Source organism: Geotrypetes seraphini, chromosome 15 (assembly GCF_902459505.1).
Source record: "Geotrypetes seraphini chromosome 15, aGeoSer1.1, whole genome shotgun sequence".
Classification (NCBI taxonomy): Eukaryota; Metazoa; Chordata; class Amphibia; order Gymnophiona; family Dermophiidae; genus Geotrypetes; species Geotrypetes seraphini.
Genome location: NC_047098.1, coordinates 42155782 through 42182635, shown reverse-complemented (window position 1 = coordinate 42182635; position 26854 = coordinate 42155782). Strand labels below are relative to the sequence as shown.

The window sequence follows — 26854 nt, the reverse complement described above, 5'->3', positions numbered from 1 at the left end:
ACAGGTTAGTATCGATGAAAATAACCAGTTAGTGCTGAACTGATAACCAGCTATTTTAGGGGCATTCCAGGGATGGAGCTGGCACTTAACCAGCCTAGGTAACTGCATAGTGAGTCCTATAGCTTTTTGTGGTTCGCCATATCCGGTTTAGTGCTAAATATCACACTTAACTGGCTACGTGTTAGCTGGTTCTGGAAATTCAATGCAGCAAAATATTGGGTCCTAAAAATCTGCCTTCATTTTTCTATGTTTCTATTGCGTGGAATAGCAAAAAGTGTATCTGGATTCAAGAAAGCTTGGGACAAGCACGTTGGATCTTTAAGGGAGAGAAGGGGGATAGTAAATGACGTGGTTCGGCAGACTAAGTGGGCCATATGGCTTTTACCTGCCTTCCTTTTTCTCTGTTTCTAAGGGCCTGTTTTACAAAGCCGTACTACCGGCTGCTGCGCGGTAACGGCCCCGAAGCCCATACAGATTCAAAGGGCTTTGGGGCTATTGCTGCGCGGCAGTCACTAAAAAACAGGCTGTAAGTTTCATTTTGTCTGTGTACCCGACTGCTCTTTAGACTGTGGATTACAGGTCCCAGGTGCTGTGGATGGGAGGGAGATGAGGTGGCGAACAGGATGCCCGTGAGATTTTGGAGAAGATTACAGCAGAGGCAAATTAGGCAAGTGTCTAAAACCCGGTGTAGGTAATTCTGTGATGTACTTTAACATGGCCCCAGTTTTACTGCTAAATAGAAATATAACATCAACTCTACTTGTTGAACATTGGAACACAGCAGGATATGAAACATCCGACCTTAAAGTCTTTGTGTTTAAAGTTATTAGACCTAGAACAAGGGAGAGGGGATGTTGATTCTATTTTGTTACAAGAGGAACAAAAGATCATCTTTGAACTTCAATCCATCATTCTTAATGGCCTGAACTTGGAAACAGATTACACCAGTGGTCTCAAACTCAAACCCTTTGCAGGGCCACATTTTTAATTTGTAGGTATTTAGAGGGCCGCAAAAAAATAGTTAATGTCTTATTAAAGAAATGACAATTTTGCATGAGGTAAAACTCTTTATAGTTTATAAATCTCCCCCCCCCCCCGAAGGCCTGTTCCACCCTTCTTTGCAGCGTCCTACAGCTTCCCCCCTGGCCTCCAGGTCTTAGTTTCAACTAATTACTGCAGCCTGCAGAGAGGATCACTGGTGTTGTAGCATTCCTTGCAGGCTGCCATCGGCCTCCGCAGCATGTTCCTTCTGCCGTGGTCCTGCCCCCCCCCCTGACATCTGGGGCAGGATCGTGGCAGAGGGAATATGCTGCTGAGCACGACAGCAGCCTGCCAGGATCGCTACAGCACTGGCAATCCTCTCTGCAGGCTGCGGTAATTATCTGAAGGTAAGAGCGGGAGGCCAGGGGGAAACCGGAGGACACTGCAAAGAGTGGGCAGCACTAGTACAGACTGTGGGCCGCAAAATAGTACCAGGCGGGCCGCATGTGGCTCCCGGGCCGCGAATTTGAGACCACTAGATTACACAGTTTTTTTGTAAAATTCCTCCACATTTAGAAAAATCACTAATTCACAATACATGTTCGGCACCATATAGGGAAGGTATTTTCTATGTTTTTATATATGGGTATCTATGCACTCTGATGTTTTGATGACCAGATATCTCTATTATATTGTCTTTTCTTTTCACATATAATATACAAAGACATACATTTATCCCACTGTATTTTACCTTCTTCTTTTTTGTATAGCTGAAGCATTTACAGCTTAATATATATTTTTAAATTTGTATAAAGAGCCGGCCTGCGAATATTAAAAAAACACGAATAATATTCGGGCCAGTTATGCCCCTAACCCCTGCTTCCCCTGGCTATTTTAAGCCCTGAAAGCCCCCCCCCCCTTAAGACTTACCTGGTGGTGTAGCGGGTTTTCGGGGCAGGAGCGATCTTCCCACGCTCCTGCCCCATGCAGATTGCTCACAGGAAATGGCTGCCTTGAGCTCCCGTAGTCTTAGGAGCGTTGGAAGATTGCTCCTGCCCTGAAAACCCGCTAGACCACCAGGTAAGGCTTAAGGAGGGGGCTTACAGGGCTCAAAATTGCCCCAAAAATTTTAATAGTTTTTTAAATTTAAAACCGCAAATAAACAAATCCGTAGATACTGAATTCGTGAATACGAAGGGGGAGTGTGTTTCTGATTAGATGACAAAAGTAGTGCTTGTGTCTTAAGCCAAACAGTTTCTGTCAGACTGAAAAGCATAGCATGCTCATTAAGCTGGATAGTTTTCATCTCTTTTCAGCTGATAAAGTTGTTTGAATATGCCAGGGGTGTCCAATGTCGGTCCTCGAGGGCCGCAGTCCAGTCGGATTTTCAGGATTTCCCCAATAAATATACATGAGGTCTATTTGCATGCACTGCTTTCATTGTATGCTAATAGATCTCATGCATATTCATTGGGGAAATCCTGAAAACCCGACTGGATTGCGGCCCTCAAGGACCGACATTGGACACCCCTGGAATATGCTGACCTCAGCAGGATGTTCTTTTGCCTTCCAACTAGTGAGCATGCTCTCTTGTCACTTTTTAGCTATCAGATAAAATTTTTTGAATTGACATGATGACATCAGCAGGATGTTCATTTAACTTCCAAGTATTTAGCATGCTTCCTTTTCTCTAGTGACCACAAGTGTATGTCACAGTCACTAGAAGCTTTCTGCCATGCAGATTGTTTTTGCTTCTTCATTAGGGTTACCAGACGTCCAGTTTGTAAGGAGGACTTTTTAGAGGACTGTCCAGGTACCCAGATGGTCTTTCCAAAACCTGGAAGTTTGTCCAGGTTTTGGAAAGCCCCGACAAGCTCCGGCCACACCTGGAGGACCTCTGAGCATTCGTGAATGACGTCACACACATCCATGCATGCTCCAGGCCCTCCAGATGCGGCATGAGCTCATCAGGGAAGAGAGGAGGCTTTGTGGGAGCTGGGCTGGAGGTGGAATGGGGCAGGGCTGGGTGGGATTTGATCTCACAACATCTGGCGCAGAGGCAGCCCAGGTTCTAGAAGAAGCCATGATCCATGTCTCCTAGCTGAAGACTTCTTAGTGAGATATGTGTGCTAGTATGTGCAATAATTGTCCCCGAGCCCAGAATAAGCAGCTCACCTCCCTTGCTGCTTTCTGCACAAAGCGTTCATCCGTCAGGCGAAAGGCTCGGCACAGTGCCTCCGCTGGGTCTTGATGGAATATCTCTTGCTTTATCAAGTTCACATGTAGGTGCAGGGAGGCATAGATAGCGGCATCCACCCCTCCATGGCCATCAAACACTGCAAAATATGCTTGCTCTTCTTGATCCTAGAAAAATGAACCAAGTGTCACGAATAGTAAAGCAAGGAGAAAAAGCAAATGCCATTTTTGCGGATGTCCAACTTAGAGAATGACATGGGGACATAATTTTTCTCTAATAAATATCTCAAACACAACCCCACACAGAACAAACGAACCTGCTCAGCAACCCTACAAGGCTTAAACATACATACACCCAACCATCCACAGCAGGAGAAACACTCAATCAAACAGAAAACAAAAAAAGAAGTGGAGAAAAAGCCTCAGTTCAGCTTCATTTGGCAAAAAACTCCACTTCACATACACTCCTACACAAACAAACCGGTAGGGTGAAGAAAGCACTGTAATAGCTTGCAAAGTCAATGTTCAAAAGCACCAGGGGTACATAACCCCACACGTGAAAAAAATGTGGCAACAGGGCCCAAAGGCACAGTGATCCGAAATCATAGCATTAGGCCAAAAAAAACACTTAGCTATTACAGTGCTTTCTTCACCCTACCGGTTTGTTTGTGTAGGAGTATATGTGAAGTGGAGTTTTTTGCCAAATGAAGCTGAACTGAGGCTTTTTCTCCACTTCTTTTTTTGTTTTCTGTTTGATTGAGTGTTTCTCCTGCTGTGGATGGTTGGGTGTATGTATGTTTAAGCCTTGTAGGGTTGCTGAGCAGGTTCGTTTGTTCTGTGTGGGGTTGTGTTTGAGATATTTATTAGATTTAAATCACCCTTCTTTCCTTAGTTTACATAATTTAGTGACATAATTTTTCCCCATCCCCGTGATTTCTTTTCTTGTCCCTGCCCCATTCCTGCAAGCTCCATCCTCATCTGCATAAGCCTCAAACACTTTAAAATCCTAAGTAGCAACATTCCAGAGCTCAGATTGTGATGTCATAATGCCTCATTCCACCAATGCCTAAGCTCCGTCTTCAACTGCACAAGCCTCAAACACTTTAAAATCATAAGTACGGTTAAGGCAGAGCTTACAGGAATGGAGCAGGGACAGTGATAGCAACAAAACTCACAGGGACGGGACGGGAAAATTGAGTTCCTGTGGGGACGGAGCCAAATTTGTCCCCATGTCATTCTCTAGGCCAACTCATGTTCAAGTTTATGATTCAAACCTGGTAACAAAGAAAAATGCTCGGGGGAACATTCCAGTTTTATGTTGTATAAACTACTACTTTGGATGTTGCCTTGTTCTTATTGTATGACTTTTCTATTCAATGAAAACATTTATTGATACAAAAAAAAAAAGGAAAGAAAAACACTCTACTTTCTCCCCAAGGTCAGTGAGCAGGGTCTCATGACTCATAAGCACATATGATAAAAATCCTACTGCTGGGGGTGGATTCAGCCTTAGGAAATGCTTCAAAATGTAAGTATGGAGCCTACATACAGATATGAAGTGGTGACAAGTGACAAGGCAAAGCAAACAAGGCTGCCTTTGTTCATATTCACAAAATACCATCCTGTACATGCAGGGTAGGGCATAGCAAAGAATACAGTTAGCTTGCCAGGATTTGAAAGGAATCTTTGAACCACTATCAATGATGCCAACATTTCAGCCATCATCCCAGAGTTCTGGCGTTTGGCTACTGTAACAGGTGTAAGATAAGTTTCCAGGTTTTACCTTGTGCCACTGCTCAGAGCATTAAAGCACAAAAGGAGTTGATATGCTCAGGAGGAAACGTTACAGAGGTGGTTGCATTCAGGACTAGACTTCATCTGTATCAGGGGAGTTCGTCCTACAATCCTCCTGCTTCATGCACCAGTTATGTGTTAAGGTTTTTCAACATATCTTAGGCACAGTAATATAAAACAAACAAACAAACAAACCCACCAAAACCTCTGGGGCTGCAAATGCACAATCAGTTATCAGTGTGAGGGAAGTATATTCCCATCCAGACTGGAACCTCAATGGTTCTGATTACTACTGAGAACTTGGAGACCCTTCTATACTTGACCATGAGGAAGCTGTACAGAAGGCAATGCTCAAAGTGATTTACATTAGAGAATGACAAGGGACACATTTTTCCCCGTCCCTGCCTTAACTCAATTTTCCCATCCTGTCCCCGCAAGTTTTGTCAATGTCCCTGTCCCATTCCTGTAAGCTCTGCCTTAACCACACAAGCCTCGAACACTTATTATTTTAAAGTGTTTGAGTCTTGTGCAGATGAGGTCGGATCTTACAGGAATGGGGCAGGGAAAGGAAATGAATTCTCTGGGACGGGAAAATGAGTTCCCACAGGGACGTTGAAAAATTTGTCCCCTGTCATACTCTAATTTACATGTTTTACCCTTCTTACTCCCCCTCTTACAAAATTGCGAAGACTGGTGCGCTGAATGCTTTGTGATTCTCCAGATGCTCATAAGTTTATTGGAGCCAGTTTCTGAATATTATTATTTTAAATTTTTATTTGCAATTTACAATAATTCACAAGTAAAATACAATTTGAATACTATTTTGAAGTTTGATAAATGTTTAATATGTTTTTATATACTGCTTCTGAAAAAATATCAAAGCGGTTTATAATTAATCAGTTAGCAGGAAAAAAAACTACAAATCCATTAGAGAAAGAGAGAAAAAAGAACATCAGAAGAGAGGGGAAAAGGAAGGGAGGGAGACTACCAGAATAATTAAAGTGTCTGATCCACAGACTAAGCTTTCCAGGCCAAACTCCAGTGTAAAAAGATGAATTTTAAAGAAGATCCAAATATGCATGAGTGAAATGTGCATGCTCTGCTTCCTTGGGATGAAAATTTTTCTCTCATGCATATATCCTGAAAACCCAAATGGCTGGTTGTGTCCCACAGGCAGGTTGATAAATCTCGGTCTATGTATTTAAAGTTAAAGCACGCTTGTAAAATCACAAATAGAAAGAGTATTTATTGGAATTTACATAGTTAGCAAGAGAATCCTGTTTTATTTCAGGTTAAACAATTTTTTTTTCAAACAGTGCCATGTGTAGTAAAATGATAAACAAGGTGAATCATTTCTGCTGGAAAGGTATTTCATTAATATGTTGTGTAGCTGATGGGCTTATTGATAGATGTATATCGGAGAGTTCATTAACAGAAAACCTACACAAGTGATATTATGAGGTTTAATGTATTTTCAGGCTAAAAGATTTCAAGTGTTCACTGGTCTTAATTGCCTTTTTATTTTAAACAGCCTTTTTATATTTTGTTTTTATCTTATATTATTGCAACTAATGCCCACAGTGATGAAAATCAGTCAACTACCTCATAACAGTACTGCCAATTTCCATTCATGTTGTTATTTATCGAAAATTTTCTTATTAAATAAAGCTTGTAATACTTAGCTTGTGTAGTACTGCTGAGGTGGAAGTGCTGGCATTGTTTTAGCTAACTTGGAAAGCTATAAGAATAGTTCAGTCTATGTCACGGTTGAATCATAGATACTATAAGTTAACAGTTGATGGTCTTGCGCTCAACGGAGCGTCTCCATTTCACTCTGTTAGGAGCTTCATCAGGAGATATGTTGTAGTATAGAGCTTATTATTCTTTCCTTTTAGCGATCATAGTGGCAAACGATTCAAATTGTATAGAGAAAATTCTCTGGAGGGAGACACGTCTTTCTCCCTAATGCTGAAGAAACAGTTTTTGTCTTGTGTAGGTTTTCTGTTAATGAACTCTGATATGCATCTATTTGTAAGGGATTTTTGGAGCCAGTCTATGGACTTTATATACGGAGGATTAGTGGGCTTATTCATAGGACACAGATTTCCTCTGTCATTTCCTAGTAACACTGCATCTAGTCCTGTAAGTTACACAGAACCACAGTTAGTCCTTCAGTGCTTCCTGGCCCTCTCCTGGGGGTGCACATGGCCAGCTGGGTTTTCAGATTGTTGCAATGGCTATGAGTTACTTTTGCAGAGATCTGCTTACGGGGATCTCTACTCTTTCTCTTATGTGTTCATTACAGTGCTCCTGGGTGCCTCTGGCCCAGGGGTAGGCAATTCCGGTCCTGGAGAGCCGGAGCCAGGTCAGGTTTTCAGGATCTCCATCATGAATATGTATGAGATGGATTTGCATGCACTGCCTCCTTGAGATGCAAATCTATCTCATGTATATTTATTGTGGATATCCTGAAAATCTGACCTGGCTCCGGCTCTCCAGGACCGGAATTGCCTACCCCTGCTCTGGGCAAATGTTGAGAGGTACAATCCTAAAAACAGGGCTGCTGTCAGAAGTAGACAACTGCTTGGGGTGCACCAGTGTGCCTCATTAGCTGCTAAGGTGCAGTTGGGTCATCCAAGTGGCCTTCCACTAGGGCAAGACTGCCCAGGATACTACTGAGCCCATTGATAGGCTTTGCCTACAAAACAATAATATAAATCAGAGAGCCTAGTTTTCTGGAAAGGGATGGGTTCCATACATGAATTTTTTATTTTTATTTTTTTACATCCAGAAGGGATAAATGTTCTTTTAGGCTTCCACGGCTGTCGTCATGATTGCTGCAGTTTACCTGGTCTTGCTGTATCTGGGTTGTTAGAACTGATGTTTCAGCTATCATGAAAACTTAACAAGAACTACTGCAGAAAGGAACTTGGGAATACTTATCCGGGATGATATGAAAGCTGCCAATAAGGTGGAGAAAGCTTCAGCAAAGGCTAGACAAATGCTGGGTTGCATCAGAAGGAGCTTTATCAGCTGAAAGCCTGAAGTCATACTACCGTTATTCAGAGCCATGGTGAGACCTCACCTGGAGTACTATGTCCAGTTTTGGAGGCCACATTATCAAAAGGATTTGAAGAGAATGGAGTCGATCCAGAGAATGGCCACTAGGATGGTCTCAGGACTTAAAGACATCCCATATGAAGAACGTCTGACCAGACTGCGCTTATATTCTCTCGAGGAGCGCAGAGAAAGGGGGGGCATGATAGAAACATTTAAATACATCATGGGTCGCATTGAAGTGGAGGAAGAAATCTTTTTTCTAAAGAGTCCCACGGCGACAAGAGGGCATCCGCTAAAACTTAAGGGGGGAAGATTCCATGGTGACACCAGGAAATACTTCTTCACCGAATGGATGATTGATCGATGGAATAACCTTCCACGCCAGGTGGTCGAGGCCAGTAGCGTGCTCGACTTCAAGAGTCGATGGGACAAACAGGTGGGGGTGCTACAGAGTTATGCTTAAAAGATGGATAACCTAGGGAAGGAGGGTTCCTGAGTAGGCAGACTTGTGGGAGGGAGGGTTCTTGAGTGGGCAGACTTGTTGGGCTGCTGGCCCTCTTCTGCCATCATACTCTATGTTTCTATGTTTCTATATACTGAGTCCAAATAAAAAGTCTGGCAACTTTTCTATATATCTAAGCAGAATAGCAACTGGAACACTTTTACTCTTATATGAAACAACTGTAAAAATTCTTTAGAATTGGAAGAGTTTTTATAAAGTGTCTATGATGCCAAAATTGTTCTAAATAAAAAAATATGATAGCATGAAGGTAGGTTGGGGTGCAAATTAGGGAAGGAACTAATGGACCATACCAGGACTTTTCACTTCACAACAAGAAAAGGTTATTAATTTTCCTACTAATTAACAATGGGTAAAAAACTGTAATATGATAAAGGTCTGGCAATAGTGAGAGATCTGGAAAGCAAACAATCCTTCCGATGCTTGGGGCCCGGAGCTTACAGCACTTACCTCCAAATTGAAAAGGATGTTGAAGTCAGGGATGCAGATATGCTTGTCCTCCATCTTACGGCGCATGTTTTTGATGGCGTGGATTGACGTCTCATAGTACAGATGTGGCTTCCTGAGCAATGGGAAATCTTTGACCCAGCTGCAGCATAGCTCATGCAGTTTACTGAATGTTGCCCGGGCCAGTTTCAGGGTCTCAATTTCTGTAGAAGATGAGAAATGATTTCTAGGAATGCAAAAGTCAGCACGCAACTGTTCTCAGAAACCAAATCTCTAAGCCGTGAAGCAAATACTTGATATATCGGTTTGCTAAATGAGGAGTTTCTTGTCAAATACATTCAAGGCTGCAGTAGAAGAAGCAACCATTTCACAAAAGAAAGGTGTTAAAAACAAAGCAATAATAAAAAAAAGAGTGACATCACTTGGGGCTCTGTGAAGGTAATTTTATCAACTATTTTGTTTTTAAAATGGATTCTTATAAATTAGGTTATACACATATACCATACATGCATAATTTTGTCTGTACCTTTGAGCATCTCTAATGTACCAGTATTCACTGTCTTGTAAATTAGAGAATTCTAATTGGTAATTATTGATGCTGATTGGCTTATTAAACAATTAAATTGCATAAGCACATTGGCAAAGCACACAGATTTGCACGCACAACTTTGGTCATACTATACAGAATCAAGTCCTTAGTGTGCACCCCTCCCTATGTGTGTACGCTCATCTTACAATTATACACTATCAATATTTATATTGATACATATTTATATTTATTTATATGGTGTACTGGCATTCATGCATGAACCCTTTATGTGTCCACATAGCATTCATTAAAACCCCCCCTCCTTTTACAAAACTGCAGCGCGGTTTTTAGCGCCGGCTGAGCATCGGAGCTGTTACCGCTGCGGCCGGCGCTTAAAACTGCACTACAGTTTTGTAAAAGAAAAAAAAAGGGGGGGGGGGGTAAATGACAGAATTCAGTAACTTATGCATGTATTCAGGCCCTGATTCTATGAAAAGCGCTTATCATTAAGTGCCTAGATCAATATGCCCAGGTGATCTAGGTGCCCAACTTAATTTTTTAATTGGTTTAATCGGCGCTGTTAATTGAACAATGCCATTAAAAATCAATTAAAATATTTTTTTCGGGTAAGCACCTAACTTGGTAAGCACCATGTAGGTGCCTACATGATAAGAAGGCATGGTTAGGGGTGGAGTTTGGACATGGTCGATGATAGGTACCAGTAAATTAGTTTAAGAAAACCATGGCCTAATATACTGGTATCTAGGAGGAGTCGAGTTTGGCACCACTAGGCATGATTCTACATACAGCGCCTAGCAGTTGCTTGAGAATCGCATGGAATGGTGTCTGGCCGCTAGGCGTCATTTATGGAATTAAGGCCTCAGTGCCTAAGTGTAGGCACCTTCTTTATGGAATTATTCTCCTAGTAGCTAAGAGATTAAACTGATTGCGTGCAGAAGGAAAAAGTGGCTGGGTATAAGTCTTGTCACAATGCATCACCCATAGGGGCAAACTTCTCAACAGAAAGAGTAGGGAAGTACCTATAGATACTCACCATGCCATATTATGACAGCTGGCTGATAATCCTCAAGAGAGGATCCCCATACCTAAACAGCCACACTTTTTTGAATTCTGTCACCATTTTCTCTCCTCTACCTCTCTGGGGAGGGCATTCCAGGCATTACCACTCTCTCAGTGAAAAAGAATTTCCTAATATTACTTTTAAGTCTACCACCCCACAACCTCAATTTATGCTCTCTAGTTTTACCATTTTCCCTTCTCTGGAAAAGATTTGGTTCTGTATTAATACCTTTTAAGTATTTAAATATCTATGTCATATCTCCCCTTTCCCTCCTGCTCTCTAGACTATACATAGTGAAATCTTCCAGTCTCTTCTTGTACGTATTTTGGCATAAACCACCTAAATTTTTGTCACCTTTCTCTGGACCACTTCAAGTCTTCTTATATCCTTCACCAGATACAGTCTCCAAAACTGAACACAACACTCACGAATGACCTGTACAGGGGCATCAACACCTCCTTTCTTCTACTGGTCATGACTCTCTCTATACAGCCTAGCATCTTTGCCTCTGCCTTGTCACATTGTTATTTTACCTTAAGATCCTCAGACACTCTTACTTCATGGTTCCTCACCTCATCTGTGCTCATCAGCCTCTCACCTCCCAGTACATATGGCTCCCTTGGATTACTTATCATTCATAGCTACTTTCAGTCTCGGAATTCCATTTTTTTGTCTTCCTGCTTTCACAAACAGACCAGAAAAAATTTTATCTCTCTTTTATACATATCTAGTCATTTGCTCTTCTACTTTCTCCACACATCTCTCTCTTGGCTTCTTTCAATTTCATCCGGTATTCCTTTCTGTACTCCTCTGTTTGAGTTTTTATATTTCAGGAACATGAACTCTTTTGTTTTATTGTCTCTGCCATTACTTTGCAGAACCATATTGATTTCCTTTTTCTCTTGTTTTTGTTTATCTTCCTCACAGTCAGTAGCCATTTTTATTGCTCCTTTCAGCTTGGACCACTGTTTTTCCACTTCTCTTATGTCCTCCCAACCTATCAACTCTTTCTTCAGGTACTCCCCCATTTTACTAAAGTTCATATGTTTGAAATCTAGGACTTTGAGTTTTGTGTGGCTGCTCTCCACTTTCTGTCTTAGTTGTATGGGAATCTTCTGGAGGCAGTTGAGTTTCACATTTTGTTGAACACTATAATCCGCTGTAGCAGCATGTCAGGTACAGCCTCATTTCTTTACTGCCTAATACAGTTTATCTCAAACTGTGTGCCAGGGCACACTAGTGTGCATCCTGAGATTCCAAGTGTGCCACGGTACACTGAGGAGAAAGAGAGGTACCTGCCAGCTGACTTCCCTACACGGTACAGCGCCAGCGCTGCCCGATTCGCCGAAGGTCTGCATGTTTCCCCCTTCTCTCTAGTGCCCTCTGGTTTCCCCCTGGCCTCCCAGTTTCACCTTTAAAGCTAATTACAGCAGCCTGCAGAGGATCACCAGTGGGTATAATGATTTTATTTTCAATATAGTGATTAAATGTGTCAGTTTTGAGAATTTATATCTGCTGTGTATATTTTGTGTATATGAAAAATGAATGGAAAAAATTTCATTACAATTAGTAAAGGGGATGGGATCTGGGGCAGAGCTTGGGTGGGCCTAGGGCAGAGCTTGGGAGGTCTGTGGTTGGGGTACTCAGTTGATATTTTATAGACTTAGGGGGTACTTAGCTTGAAGTAGTTGAGAAACACTGTTGTAGGCAATCAGCTGACGCCAGTGCCTCTCCCTTTCTCTGGCCCTCTTCCCTGCTGGCACCCCCTACTGGCGTCTCAGGGCTCATCTGGAGGGCCTTTGCACATGTGCGGATGTCGAGATGATGATGTCACGCATACGTGTGATATCATCATGGCGACATCCACGCATTTCTGGGTGCCTCAAGCCAGTTTGAGAGACACTGGCCTAACATATCATGAATCCCAGTGTATAAGGTCTAATTCGTGCTCTGCCAGTAACTCTCTTCCCCTGTGAGCTCACTTAAATCATTTTATTTCCCCATAGCTTCAATACCTAAACAGAACTGAGAAATAATTTTGTTCCTCTTTCTCTTTCCCTTTGGAAAGATGGAAAGTGAATGCCACCATGGAAATCCCAATGAAGGTTACACAATGGTTAATTGTCTACCAGATTGCCGACCCAGATCCTGTGGTCCAAAACCAGAACCTTTTAAAACTTGATTCTTTTTCTCCATTACAGCTGAAATGGAAGGTAGAATCCTTTTTCTCATTTCCTGCCAGCCCCAAACTGCTACCCTTTTCAAAATTTTATTTTTATTAACATTTTTATAAATAACAATAAGGATTAAAGAAACATAATAATACTCAAAAGAAAATACAAATAATCTCAGAATAAATCAATATTCATGTAATAATAATAATAATAACAGTTTATATACCGCAGGACCGTGAAGTTCTATGCGGTTTACAATGATTAGAAATGTTACAGATTGAATGAACAAACAAAGTACAGATTTAGCGACAGGTGGTTCTTGCACTCGGTTGTTAAGGACTAAGATTGAATAGGTTGGTTTCCTAAGTATTTCAGGAATAGATGTGTTTTCAGGCGTTTCCTGAATTCTCCATAGGTAGTAGGCACAAGCAATTGTTCAAAGTCTTTACCCCATAATGCTGCTTGATTTGCAAGAAGATGTTGATGATGACTTTTAAATTTATGTAGACCATATCTTGAAGGAAGTACCACAGTAACTAAGCTCTAATCATTAATAAATATGAGAATTACATCTTCATCTGAATAGTTTAAAAAAAAAAAAAAAAAGAAGAAACAATATTCAGGATACAAGGAAAACCACACATAAGGCAGGACTCTAGAAAAAAAAATAAGGGAAATGTATAACCATGATTTTGATAGAAAAGCTTCCAGCTGAGGATTAATCTAAACATAATTGTCACCTTGGTATGAAAGTAAACATTTGCATGGAAAATGCACAAAAAAAAATAAATAAAAAATAGAAAGTTGCACCAATTAACTGCCAACATGATTCTTCAACTGCAAAAAGAGCTTTCTCTTCAGCTAGCGAAATGAGGGAACACATTTATCTTTTGACTACAATACAGAGCACCCTTCTTTGAAAAGAAAGCTTTAAGAACACAAAGCTTTATCCATATCACTCCCAAAAGGTACCAGGGACGGTCTCTTGAATGTTTAATGTACAGCACTGTGTACGTCTAACAGCGTTACAGAAATGATAAGTTGTAATAGCAGTAGTACTACCAGATAACTCAAGAGATTATAAAATCCTGTGAAGATTTCAGAAAATCTGTTAAATTAGAAAATTTGACCCTGCTGAGCCACCACTGATTGAAGAAGCAGACACACAGTATAATTTAGAAATTATTAAATTGGAGTTAACCGGCTCCAAAATATCCTTAAAATAGGACTTTAACAATATAGGCAAGAGAAGATGAGCTTTAGGGAAATTTGAGAACTGCAAGTTCTTTCCTGTAGCTAAATTTTACAAATTCTCCACTTGTGCAAGCCCAGAGTATTCTAACTGGACCTCATGCTATGGCATGAACTTCAGTCTCTACTTTCACAATTTTTTTTCTCTGTGTGCAGGAAGCTTACATCCTATTCTTATAATTTAGAACATGCATTGTGAGAAAATTTCATTATCTGGTTAATAGTTTCAGTTAAAACACAATCGATCAATTTTTGCGCAGGGCCAAAATATCCTTAAGAGTGACCTCTCCAGGTTCATTCTCAACAGTAGCAATCTCAACTGCAACTCCAGCGATAGACTATGGTAGAGGCACTGTCACAAAAGATCCAGGAGCAGAAGCAACATTAGGCCCTTTTGAGGCGGAAACACCACCTAAAGGTGGAGTACTACCCTGCAGCTCACCTACAACAGGACAAACTCCAGATAAAAGAGGAGTACGGTAGTTCTCCATACAGGTTTTAAAGTAGTCCTGGAACTAGGAGAAAGTTGAGAAATGTTAACAGTATGCTGAGAAACATTCAAGAATGGTGCAGACCTAACATGTTTATTCATAGGACCTATTGATGTTTCATATAGCTCTGCAATAGATCCGCATAGGTATTTTTGAACATACTTTCTTTTGGAGAGAATTGTATGCATATTTCCATTTCTCATTTGCTGGATGTTTTCAGTATCGGACCCCTGATGAAGGCCATCACACAGACCGAAACATGGACCTTAAAGGGTCTTCTGTTTCTTTTCATTGCTACTGTCCACTCTATTGCTGTACTATTTGCCAGCTAGTTGGACACATTGGATTTTCTACACCCGCTCATTGTTCTTGCTGACTATATCAGCACCCAACATAGTTGCACAGGTTACCAGCTAAATTATGATACTTGCTGGTACAAATTTTGAACTTTTTACTGCTGCTGTTCATCATATCAAAATTTACAAGATTTGCTTGCTGGTTCTGGTTTTATTGACGTTTTGATTTTATTGACTAGTTTGTGTCGCAGAAGAAGTAACAGTCATTGAAAACCAACATGGCTCTTATAATGTTGTCTTGTATTATATGCATTCATAAAAGACTGTGCAATGTTTTACATATTGTAAACTGCCTAAAATTTTATGATTGAGCAATAGACAAATTTTTAAATAAAAATAAATAAGATGGCAGCACTTCTTGATGATGTCAAGGAAGAAGGGGGCAGCAGTACTACCATCATACTGGGCCCAGCTTGACTTTCAGCCTTTCCTTCAGCCTCCAAGCTCCAAACATCTCTACAAGTATGGACACTGCCAAACTCTCTACCCTCAGGTGCCTTCTCTTTCTTTCTCAAAATGCTGCAAAAGTGAGAAGTTTTAATCTTAGATGCCAGCATACTTTGATGACGTTGCTATGAGGATGGTACTACCACTGCACCGAGTCCAGCTTGACTTTGCTTTTCTTCAGCCCCAAATGACTTCACCAGTACAGGTGCCAACAAACTCTGTGCAACTGTCTTTTGCTCTTCCTTACTCTCTCAATGTGCTGCAGAAGTCAGATGTTTTGATCTAGGATGCTGCCACATCTTGATGACATTGTTGGCAGGATAGTGTTATCACAACACTGGTAGGATTACCAGATTTTGCCGAATGAAAATCCGGACCCATGGCCATGCCACCAGGCTCACCCCATTCTGCCTGTGTCACGCCCCGTGCCCACCCCCACCAAGGCCAGCCCTCAGATGGCATCTGTGCATGCACGGACATGACACAATGATGTCACTGCATTGCATCCGCGTTTGCCCCTTCCTGACACGATTTTGACGGGAAGCTTTTCAAAACCCGGACAAAGTGCCAGGTTTTGAAAAGTCGTCTGAACCCCCGGACATGTCCTTGAAAAGAAAGACATGTCCATGGAAATCCAGACGTCTGGTAACCTTACACACTGGGCCATTCTTAACTTTGGTTCCCAAATAGCTCCACCAGCACAGGCACTACTAAACTTTCTGCCCTCAAAAGCCTCCTTCTCGTTCCATTTCTCAATGCGCCACAGCAGTTGCGATCTGAAGATGCCTGCGTGTCTTGACATCACTGGGAGGGTTATGCTGCTGTCACACTGGTCCCAGCTTGACTTCCTCCCTCTCGTTCAGCCCTCGTTCAGCTCCACCAACACAGGTTGTGCCAAACTCTCTGCACTCAGGTCTCTCCTCTTCATTATTGCTGAATTTGCGTTGGACTCAGAAGAACAGTTCAAAATAGAGAGTTAAACAATTCTCAACAATTGACTAGCAAACCTTTAATACTTACTACAATAAATACACCCACTCCTTCTGCAAATTGGACACATGCCCACCATACATCATGAAAACTGCCCCAAGCCACTTCAAAGCAAACATGATGACATGTGTCAACTCCCAACTATCCACAGGAAACTTCCCACCAGAGCATTTTATAATGGGGGTAATCATAATATGTTATGATTACCCCCATTATAAAAAACACAAAAGAATCTCCAAATTCCCCATCTAATTACAGACCGATCGCAAACATCCCTCTATTCACCAAAATAGCAGAAGGGGTGGTAAAGACTGAACTCTCCACATACCTAGAAAAATTCAACATCCTAAGCGACAATCAATCAGGCTTTCGCGCGGACCACACCACCGAAACCATAATAGCCTCCCTTCTTGACTATCTTCACACGCTCTTTAGTCAAGGCTCTAGTGCCTTGATCATACAGCTAGACCTCAGCAGTGCCTTTGACCTGGTCGACCACACCATACTCCTCGAATGCCTGGCACACATTGGCATATCCGATCAGGTCCTCAACTGGTTCCAGGGGTTCCTAAAAAATAGATCCTACAAGGTACTCAAGGACAACTCTTTCTCATATAGCTGGGACAACACCTGTGGTGTCCCGCAGGGCTCCCCCCTATCCCCCACTCTGTTCAATATCTACCTGGCCTCCCTAGGTAACCTCCTTCACACCCTCAAGCTCAAATTTTTCATCTACGCAGATGACATCACAATAGCCATCCCTTTAACCAGTTTCACACCAGAACTACTTGACTACATTACAATTATTCTCAATCAGATTGAACGTTGGATGCTATCGTTCAGGCTGAAACTAAACAAAAATTTTTTCTAGCCACCCCCAAGGACAAAATCAAAAACACCACAATTCATCTGAAAGGAATGACTTTCCCCCTAGAACACACCTTAAAAATACTGGGAGTCATCCTAGACAAAAACTTATCCCTAGAAAATCACACCGACCTCATCGTCAGGAAATGCTTTGCGGTACTTTGGAAACTCCGTACCATAAAAAAATACTTCAATGACACCTCCTTCCGCCTACTAGTACAATCTTCCATTCTCAGCATTCTGGACTACTGCAATATTATCTACCTGAGCTCCACAAAGAAAACTACCAGGAGACTAAAAATGATCCAAAACACCGCCATTCGTCTCATCTATGGCCTGAAGAAATGGGAACACATCACCCCGTTCTACCACCAACTTCACTGGCTGCAATTCGAATCCAGAGTTCTTTTCAAGTTCGCATGCTTCTGCTACAAATCGGTAAATGGCCTTTCGCCAAGATACATCACTCCCCACTTTAACCTTTACTGCACCAACAAGAAAACCCACAGAATTCAGCTATTCGCCTTCCCTTCGCTAAAGCTTTGTCATCTCAAAAGATTCCTAGATAAAACCCTCGCCTTCCAAGCAGCCAAGCTGAACCCATGGCTAGCCCAAATGATACTCGAGGCCCCCACCTACCTCGGCTTCAGAAAATTACTCAAATTACCTTTTCAGCAAACAAGACCCTTCCGATAATCTCCGGGCCCCTTGCTCGGCTCATCTCCTCCTTCATGATAGCTCCTATCTTCCCCTTCTTCTACCCTCTTCCTTCCTCATCTGCCAAGTTTGACTAAATTTGTTGTAAATCCGATAAATTTGTTGTAAATCTACATGTCTAAGCGGATCTTAATCTAATTAATGTAAACCGCCTAGAACTCGCTGGGTATGGCGGTATATAAGAATAAAATTATTATTATTATTATTATTATTATTAATAATCAGGAACTCTCTGGCTCATCCATGATTTCTAAACTGAAGGCTCTATAGGAATTGTTGAAAGGCGCATTAGTAATGGGTAATATTAGGTAAAATGGCCTTCTTAGACTCAAGTTTTTTTAATTGGGATTTTTCATTTTTTTTTTTTTTTTACTGCTTCCTGAACTTGGAAGAAGAGCTAGAATCACTGAGGGGAGACAGACAGATTCACTCCATGGATTATTTTGCTATGCAGAAATACAGCAGGTTGGAAAGAACTCTGCCTTGCTGCTGAGGTGTGCTTATGTAGCAGACTTTGATTCCTTAACAAAGGCAGTTGTTTTCACATTTGCCAAAGGAGTTCAGATACTGGCTTAAAGGGCCCATAAGGCTTTTTTTGTCGGTACTCCTTCATATTTGGGATCAATTATGACTCCTTATCGTCCATCTAGGCCAGTGGTTCCCAACCCTGTCCTGGAGGACCATCAGCTTGTCAGGTTTTCAGGATAGCCCTAATGAATATGCTTGAAAGAGATTTGCATGTAATGAAGATGAATATACATGGGGCAGACCTGCATTCCTATCATTAGGGCTATCCTGAAAACCTGACTGGCTACTGGTCCTCCAGGACAGGGTTGGGGACCACTGATCTAGACAACTTTGTTCTTACAATATTAATGTAGTGGTAGTTCCTTCACTCTGGAAACGAATTTCTGCTTTTTCAAAAGATTCAGCTTTTTCTATTGTAGCTTTCATCGTACTAAGAAAGGAAGTACAATTTAAAGTTAGCATAAAAGGTCTCTGCTATTGCACCCAAGCTAAAGTGACATTTAATACTCAATGACAAAAACAGGAGGGGTTTGAGAGATCTGGATTTCCTGACTAATGTCAGGAAATGTATATCAACCAGTTTGATCACTAGATCTAAGTCTAGAAATCTACTGAATGTGCCTTCCTTTCAAACTGTGTTTCTGGATGAATACAGGTTAAAAAATGAAACCCTCAAGACAATCTTGTTGTCAATAATGTCCGCTAAGAATTGCCGCTGTTGGGTCAGACCAGTGGTCCATCGTGCCCAGCAGTCCGCTCATGCGGCGGCCCTCAGGTCAAAGACCAGCGCCTTAACTGAGACAAGCCCTACCTAAGTACATTCCGGTTCAGCAGGAACTTGTCTAATTTTGTCTTGAATCCCTGTAGGGTGATTTCCCCTATGACAGACTCCAGAAGAGCGTTCCAGTTCTCTACCACTCTCTGGGTGAAGAAGAACTTCCTTATGTTTGTACGGAATCTATCCCCTTTTAACTTTAGAGAGTGCCCTCTTGTTCTCCCTACCTTGGAGAGGGTGAACAACCTGTCCTTATCAACTGAATCTATTCCCTTCAGTATCTTGAATATTTTGATCATGTCCCCTCTCAGTCTCCTCTGTTCGAGGGAGAAGAGGCCCAGTTTCTCTAATCTTTCACTGTACGGCAACTCCTCCAGTCTTTTAACCATCTTAGTCGCTCTTCTCTGAACCCTATCGAGTAGTACCGTGTCCTTCTCCATGTATGGTGACCAATGCTGGACGCAGTACTCCAGGTGAGGGCACACCATGACCCGGTACAACGGCATGATAACCTTCTCTGATCTGTTTGTGATCCCCTTCTTTATCATTCCTGGCATTCTGTTCGCTCTTTTCGCCGCCACCACACATTGCACGGATGGCTTCATCGACTTGTTGATCATAACTTCCAAGTCTCTTTCCTGGGAGGTCTCTCCAAGTACCGGCCCGGACATCCTTTATTCATGCATGAGATTTTTGCTACCTACATGCATCACTTTACACTTATCCACTTTGAACCTCATCAGTCATGTTGATGCCCATTCCTCGAGCCTGATTATGTCACGTTGCATATCTTCGCAATCCCCCTGCGTCTTCACTACTCTGAATAACTTCGTATCGTCCGCAAATTTAATCACCTCACTTATCGTACCAATGTCCCGATCGTTTATAAAGATGTTGAAAAGCACGGGTCCAAGCACCGAGCCCTGCGGCACCCCACTGGTGATGCTCTTCCAGTCCGAGTATTGTCCATTTACCCCCACTCTCTGTTTCCTATGCTCCAGCTAGGCTTTAATCCACGTGAGTATTTCACCCTCGATCCCAAAGCTTGCAATTTTCCAAAGTAGTCATTCATACGGAACATTGTTAAGCGCCTTCTGAAAATCCAGATATACAATGTCGGCCTTGTCTACCTGTCTGTTTACTCCTTCAAAGAAGTGCAGTAAGTTTGTCAAACACGATCTGCCTTTGCTAAAGCCGTGCTGACTGGTCCTCATCAGCTCGTGTCCGTCAAGGCGATCAATGATGCGGTCCTTTATCAGCGACTCTACCATCTTTCCCGGTACCGAGGTCAGACTCACCGGTCTGTAGTTTCTCGGATCGCCCCTCGAACCTTCCTTGAAGATTGGCGTAACATTCGCCACCCTCCAGTCTTCCGGAATCTTTCCCGATTTGATCGATAGATTGACTATTAGTTGAAGCAGTTTAGCTATGGTCCCTTTCAGTTCCTTGATCTAATATTAAGTCCAAACAATCCCCCCAAGGGATCAAGAGTGTTAGCCCAGTGGTTCCCAACCCTGTCCTGGAGGACCACCAGGCCAGTCGGGTTTTCAGGATAACCCTAATGAATATGCATGGAGCAGATTTGTATGCCTGACACCTCCATTATATGCAGATCTCTCTCATGCATATTCATTAGGGTATCCTGAAAACCCGACTGGCCTGGTGGTCCTCCAGGACAGGGTTGGAAACCACTGTGCTAGCCAATTATAGATTGGATATTGAATACAGGTTATCCATTTTCTATATTGTCGGTCCTCAATTGTGGAATGAATTGAAAGTGAATATATGTGGCATGAAGAGACTGGAGGATTTTAAAGAGAGCCTGAAAACATTTTTATTCCTGAAAACCTTTGAGATATAAGATCTGGTACCTGACATGACATTCGTGAAATTTCTGTATCTGAATATGTGATAATATTTGTCTTATAGAAACATGATGGCAGATAAAGGCCAACTGGCACCATCTAGTCTAATTTTATGAGTGTTTCTTTTGTTGAATTACATTTAACTTACTAAGTACAATATAATCTTCTTTCACAGAAAAATATTTTTTAATTTTAATTTCATTCACACAGATTTTAACAAATACCAGTAAAGAAATAATTCATAGCAATCCTCTGAATTAATACTCTTTCCCATATACAGAGTGTGAGGAGCAAAAATAATCATTGCCTGACACACAAAATAAAATTAAAATTCCAAAAAGTGTGACAGAAGAGACAAAAATAAGTGGAGAAAGGAAGACCCAGAGCAGGTGATGTACACCCCTTCACAACTGTAAATTACTCATTCTTCCTAAACGTCCTGGTGATTGATGCACCAGGGCTGAGTCAGCTCTCATCATGGCTGTGTCAGGTACGATTTAATATCTTTCTTTTTCTTTCTCTGCAAGCCTTTGAGGCTGTAGTTTCTATCTGGGGACAAAGTTGTTTCCCTCACTATTACATTTGTTTCTTCTGCCCCTCTTTTGGGAAAGGAAAAAAAGAATTTAAAGGTGAGATTGCAGTTCTTATGAGGGCACTGTCTCCAAATGGATTAGTTTTGCATTTTTGGAGACATTGCCCTCAGAAAACATACTCTGAAAGGCCTGTGCTGGCCTGGGTACTAAGGCATGAGATATTTGTGGGATATGAGAGGGAAGAAGGCCCAATCTGCCACTTCCTGCAAAGAAGTTAATCTTATATAACATACTTCACTGGAAACGTGATAGGTACGCTAATCCCACTCACTACAGCTACTCAGTATTTCAAGAACATACCCTGCAAATAACAATACCCACCATTTGTCAGGGAGATTAACTGGGAAGTTTGGGGGGGGGGTATTTTTAACATTAGGAACTCCTATTACCTCCTAGGGAAAGATGGGTTCAGAACAGTCTCACAAATCATTTTGCAGGACATAGGACTCAGCTAGTTCATTTGTGGCATCACCATCTACATGGATCAATTGCATCCAGGGAGTATGAGGTAATTTATGAACCTCTTGCTAACATGGCTGCTCGTGGAGCTTCAAAATAATTATTTATGTGTGGTGGTGTTGGGGGAGGGGAGATTGAGGAATTCCCAAGCAAATTACAATTTTAAATGATACAAATTATTAGGCCAATGTTTTCCATACTATGAGTTGGGACCCTGAATGGGGCCCCATCATCAATAGATAGAATCACAGAAAAAGGACTGCTCCCCTTCTCTCTGGGCCTCTACCGCGACTTATGCCCCGAAGCAGCAGTCAACACGGGGCCTGTGAGTCAGTGAATGTTCACAGGTCTACCCCTTCTTCCTGTGTGGGCTTGCTGTTAAATGTGAAAGTCATTCATAATACTGAGATCTATGACAGTGTACTGATACACAGGGTCCTGTACTGACTTCTAGTTCAGTTGCCATCAGTGTTGCTGTCGGATAAATAGGGAGAAGAAGAAGCTGATGAGAGAGAGGAAGGGAGTGGTGATGAAGTGTGTTAGTTTTGTATTCCACACCATCTGTGAGTTACCTGAATGTTGACATTTTAAAAGAGGGTTATATTAGATATTTTTCAAATATTGCAGGGTCCTCAAGTGGGGTGATTTTAAGAAATGCTACTCCTGGCAGAATTCTGCACAAAAAAAAAAAAAAAATTCTGCACATAATTTGAGTTTGTTGTTATCTAAATTACAGAGATTGGGGGTGAAAGGAAGGTATTGGAATGGTTTTCATCTTACTTAACGGGTCAATCATTGAAAGTTTTGAGAACAGGTGAAATGTCTGAAGTGATATGTGGCAAGATGTACATGGCTTCCATAGGTAAGATTTTTATGAAATTGAATGTCGACTATAGGCTCTATGCTGATGATGTACAGTTTTTTTATCCTGAGAATAGATGGGGTGAGAAGTTTGTTAGGAGGTTAAATTAGGGTTACCAGATTTTCCATCTGGAAAATCCGCCCCCCAGGCCCACCCATCCCTGCCCTGTCATGTCCCAGTTCTGCCCTGTCACACCCCCACCCCGAAGGAAAGCTTTTCAAAACCCGGACAAGTGGGATAGATTAGAATCTTACAACCTCACTGAGAATATAACAGCATGCATAATGAGACTCCAATCCTGGGCCCTCACAGTACAAATGAAGCTAAATGAGTTCAAAACAAAATTACTTTGGCTTGGCCCAAAATTAGATGAGCTACCCACCCAAAATTAGATGAGCTACCCACACCCACCCACACTCACCTTCTAGTCCCACACTGCAGATTGAATTCTCAAGCAAAGTTTTGGGTGTCATTATTGACTCTACACTTTCATTTAATGACCATCTCAACACTCTGGTAATAAAAATGTTTTTTTAGTCTCCACATGTTGAGAAAAGTACTTCCACCAACAACATTTTGCTGTCCTTGTACAATCAATCATCCTTTCTAGGCTGGACTACTGCAACTCTATCTATCTAAGTCTAACCAAGAAAAGTCTCCAAAGACTTCAGCAGATCCAGAATACTGTGGCCAGATCTTCACAAAAAGTAAATTTGATCATGTTTTCCCGCTTCTGTCAAAACTTCACTGGCTTCCAGTAATTTCTAGGGTTCACTTTAAGTGTGCCTGCCTAACATTCAAGATCCTACATGGCATTCTTCCTCCTCTAATTCCACTATCTTGGAATTCTACAAGACCTGACACTACTAGATCCATTCAAAAACTTAAACTATCTTTCCCCTCGCTAAAAGGCATTATCTATGCTGGTAAATTAGGGAAATCTCTTTTCTTCAAAATCACTGAGCTTTGGAATAACCTTCCTGCCCTGCTGCGGAATCTGGGCTCCTTCCAATTATTCCGAAAGCATCTGAAAACTTGGCTGTTCTCAAAAATGTAAATCTCGCTACCCTCTTTATAATCACTAACTCTTCTTATGTTTTTCCTTCCTTATATTAAAATTCCTATAAACCGTGCCGAGCTCCATCTCTATGGAGAGGATGTGGTATATAAACTTAAGGTTTAGTTTAGTATAGTCTAATACTCTGTAAAGATGATTACTGCAATGTGCTATATTTAAGAGTGGCAAAATGTAAAATTAAAGCACTGCAGTTAATTCAGAATGCAACGGCTTGAGTTTTGACAGGAGGAAATCGAAAAATGCATGTGACCCCAATTTTGAAGCAACTATATTAGTTGCCAGTAAGGTGTAGGGTTCAGTATAAGGTCTTGATGTTAATATATCAGACTTTATATGGGCAAGCACCATGGTATTTGCATCGAGCACTGTTTATGTATACTGTATATGCCTAGCAGATCATTAAGATTAGAAACAGCAATGCGATTGCTGGTGGACTCAGTATATTATGTGTCAATAAGCCAAGCTGCATTTTTAGTTGGAGGCTCAAGACTGTGGAACTCATTGCCAGGTTTATTGTGACTAAGGGCTCCTTTTATCAAGGCGCGCTACGGGGGTTAGCACGTCGGACATTTCATCACGCGCTAACCCCCACAGCAGCCTAAAATCCTAAATCCTCGTCAATGGAGGCGTTAGGTACTAGCGCGGTATTCCCCATGTTAAACCGCTACCGCGCCTTTGTAAAAGGACCTCTAAGTTTAAATGCTAAGCAATTGCATAAAACATATTTGTTTGTGCATGAATTCTACTATTGCGTTATCGATACATAACAGAAGAGAGGGATGATGTGTGATACTGTTTTTTATGTTTGTCTGTTCAGTTATGTATATATGTTCAGTTGTAACCCGCTAAGGTGTTAGGCAGAAAAGAAATTTTTTAAATAAATCATTAAAATGCAAAATTCTGCAACATTTGTTTGTAGTGTTATGCATAGAATTCCCTCGTCATAAGGCCTGAAATCCTTTCCCGCCTCCTCAGTTCCCTCTATCACTCCAACTACAGTTCTATCTCCCTCCCAACATGATCCAGAATTCTGTCTGCCCCTAAAGTCTTCTCCCTCATGCAATACCCAATCTCTCATTCTTTCTCCTCACTTCCCAGCTATCCCTGTATCTTTCCTTTCCACCCTCCCCATCCCCCATAGCAAACCTTAAGTTTGTTGCTCCCATCCCCATAATTTTTTATTCTGCCCCCAATCCCCTTAAGTCACATTCACCCCTTCTGCCCCCCAGTTGCAGTTTACATAGAGTCGGATCTATGCTGGCACAGGAGAAGTAACTGGCTGTGCAGCGGTTCACTTCCTCTTCTTTTTGCCATGAGAGCCTAGCACTAGAGGGGAAAAGATTGAGCAGAGCCATTGCTGCTTGTTCAGAATTCTGCACGTCCTATAGGGGTGATGAATTCTGCACAAATTATGCGTGCGCAGAATTCCGCCAGGAGTAATATGCTTTTCTGCTCTCCAACATTTCCCCAGAGTATCCTTTAAAAACCTTTGAAGATTTGGGCCAACCTACAAGCTAAACAATGGGATATCAGTCTGTCCTCATCATCAGCAACTTCTGACGTCTGCAGCTAATGCATCACAAGCCCTTTGCCAAGCGTCAATATTTTTCAGATGCAAGACACTTAAAAGGGTTGTTTCTTGAGCTCTGAAGATGTGTTCTTGTCAACTTGAAACATCTTTAGTCAAAGTTAATGGATCTGTTTGGGACTAATAAACACCCGCTTAGCAAGCACACTGGCAAATTGTCTTTCTTCATCTACTGCCTGGGGTACAAGCAGTTTATTGTATAATACAAACAGCTGCCTGTTTGTCAGAGCGTCCGTTCTTTTCCTTTTTTTTCCCTCCCCCAGCTACATAAATGTACAATTTATTAGAGAACATGCATCTCTGACAGCTGATTTTATACAACTTTAATTATTTTATCCTGCAAATTATGCCTCATAACTTAGTTTTGAATGGGTACCGAATAAAAGAATAATCCATAAAGAATATTAGAAACTAATGTCATCACGTGCTGGGATATTTTAATTCCTTCACTTTATAATCAGCATTTCCCAGATGTGATAGCCACTGAAGTCACCTGATACGCATGGATCTTGCACTCATAAGGCACAATAAGCCTGTTTGATGGGAAATCTCATGGCACTGCAGATAAGAGAGAAAGTTTCTGCCTGGACAGAATAGCACAGTTACTTACCGTAACAGGTATTATCCAGGGACAGCAGGCAGATATTCTTAACGCATGGGTGACGTCACCGACGGAGCCCCGGTATGGACACTTTTAACTAGAAAGTTCTAGTTGGCCGCACCGCGCATGCGCGAGTGCCTTCCCGCCCGACGGAGGAGAGCGTGGTCCCCAGTTAAGATAAGCCAGCTAAGAAGCCAACCCGGGGAGGTGGGTGGGTCGTAAGAATATCTGCCTGCTGTCCCTGGATAACACCTGTTACGGTAAGTAACTGTGCTTTATCCCAGGACAAGCAGGCAGCATATTCTTAACGCATGGGTGACCTCTAAGCAAACAGAGAGGGAGGAGGGATGGTTGGCCATTAGGAAAATAAATTATGTAACACAGATTGGCCGAAGTGTCCTTCCCGTCTGGAGAAGGTATCCAGACAGTAGTGAGTAGTGAACGTGTGAACTGAGGACCAAGTGGCAGCCTTGCAGATTTCCTCGATGGGCGTGGAACGGAGAAAAGCCACAGAAGCAGCCATAGCTCTGACCCTGTGGGCCGTGACAGCACCTTCCAGCGAGAGACCGGCCCGAGCATAACAGAAAGCAATGCAGGCAGCAAG

General features: G+C 41.9%; 1 protein-coding gene across 1 annotated transcript in view; it reads right to left on the bottom strand.

Moving 5' to 3' along the window:
* The window catches only part of PPM1E (protein phosphatase, Mg2+/Mn2+ dependent 1E), a 267386-nt gene that overhangs the window by 21063 nt on the left and 219469 nt on the right, over window positions 1-26854 (bottom strand). Inside the window, exons 3-4 of the mRNA XM_033922820.1 lie at window positions 9002-9201; window positions 3157-3345 (exon numbers count right to left, since the gene is read on the bottom strand). Of these exons, the coding sequence (XP_033778711.1) occupies window positions 3157-3345; window positions 9002-9201 (389 nt within the window). The remainder of the gene's footprint in view (window positions 1-3156; window positions 3346-9001; window positions 9202-26854) is intronic.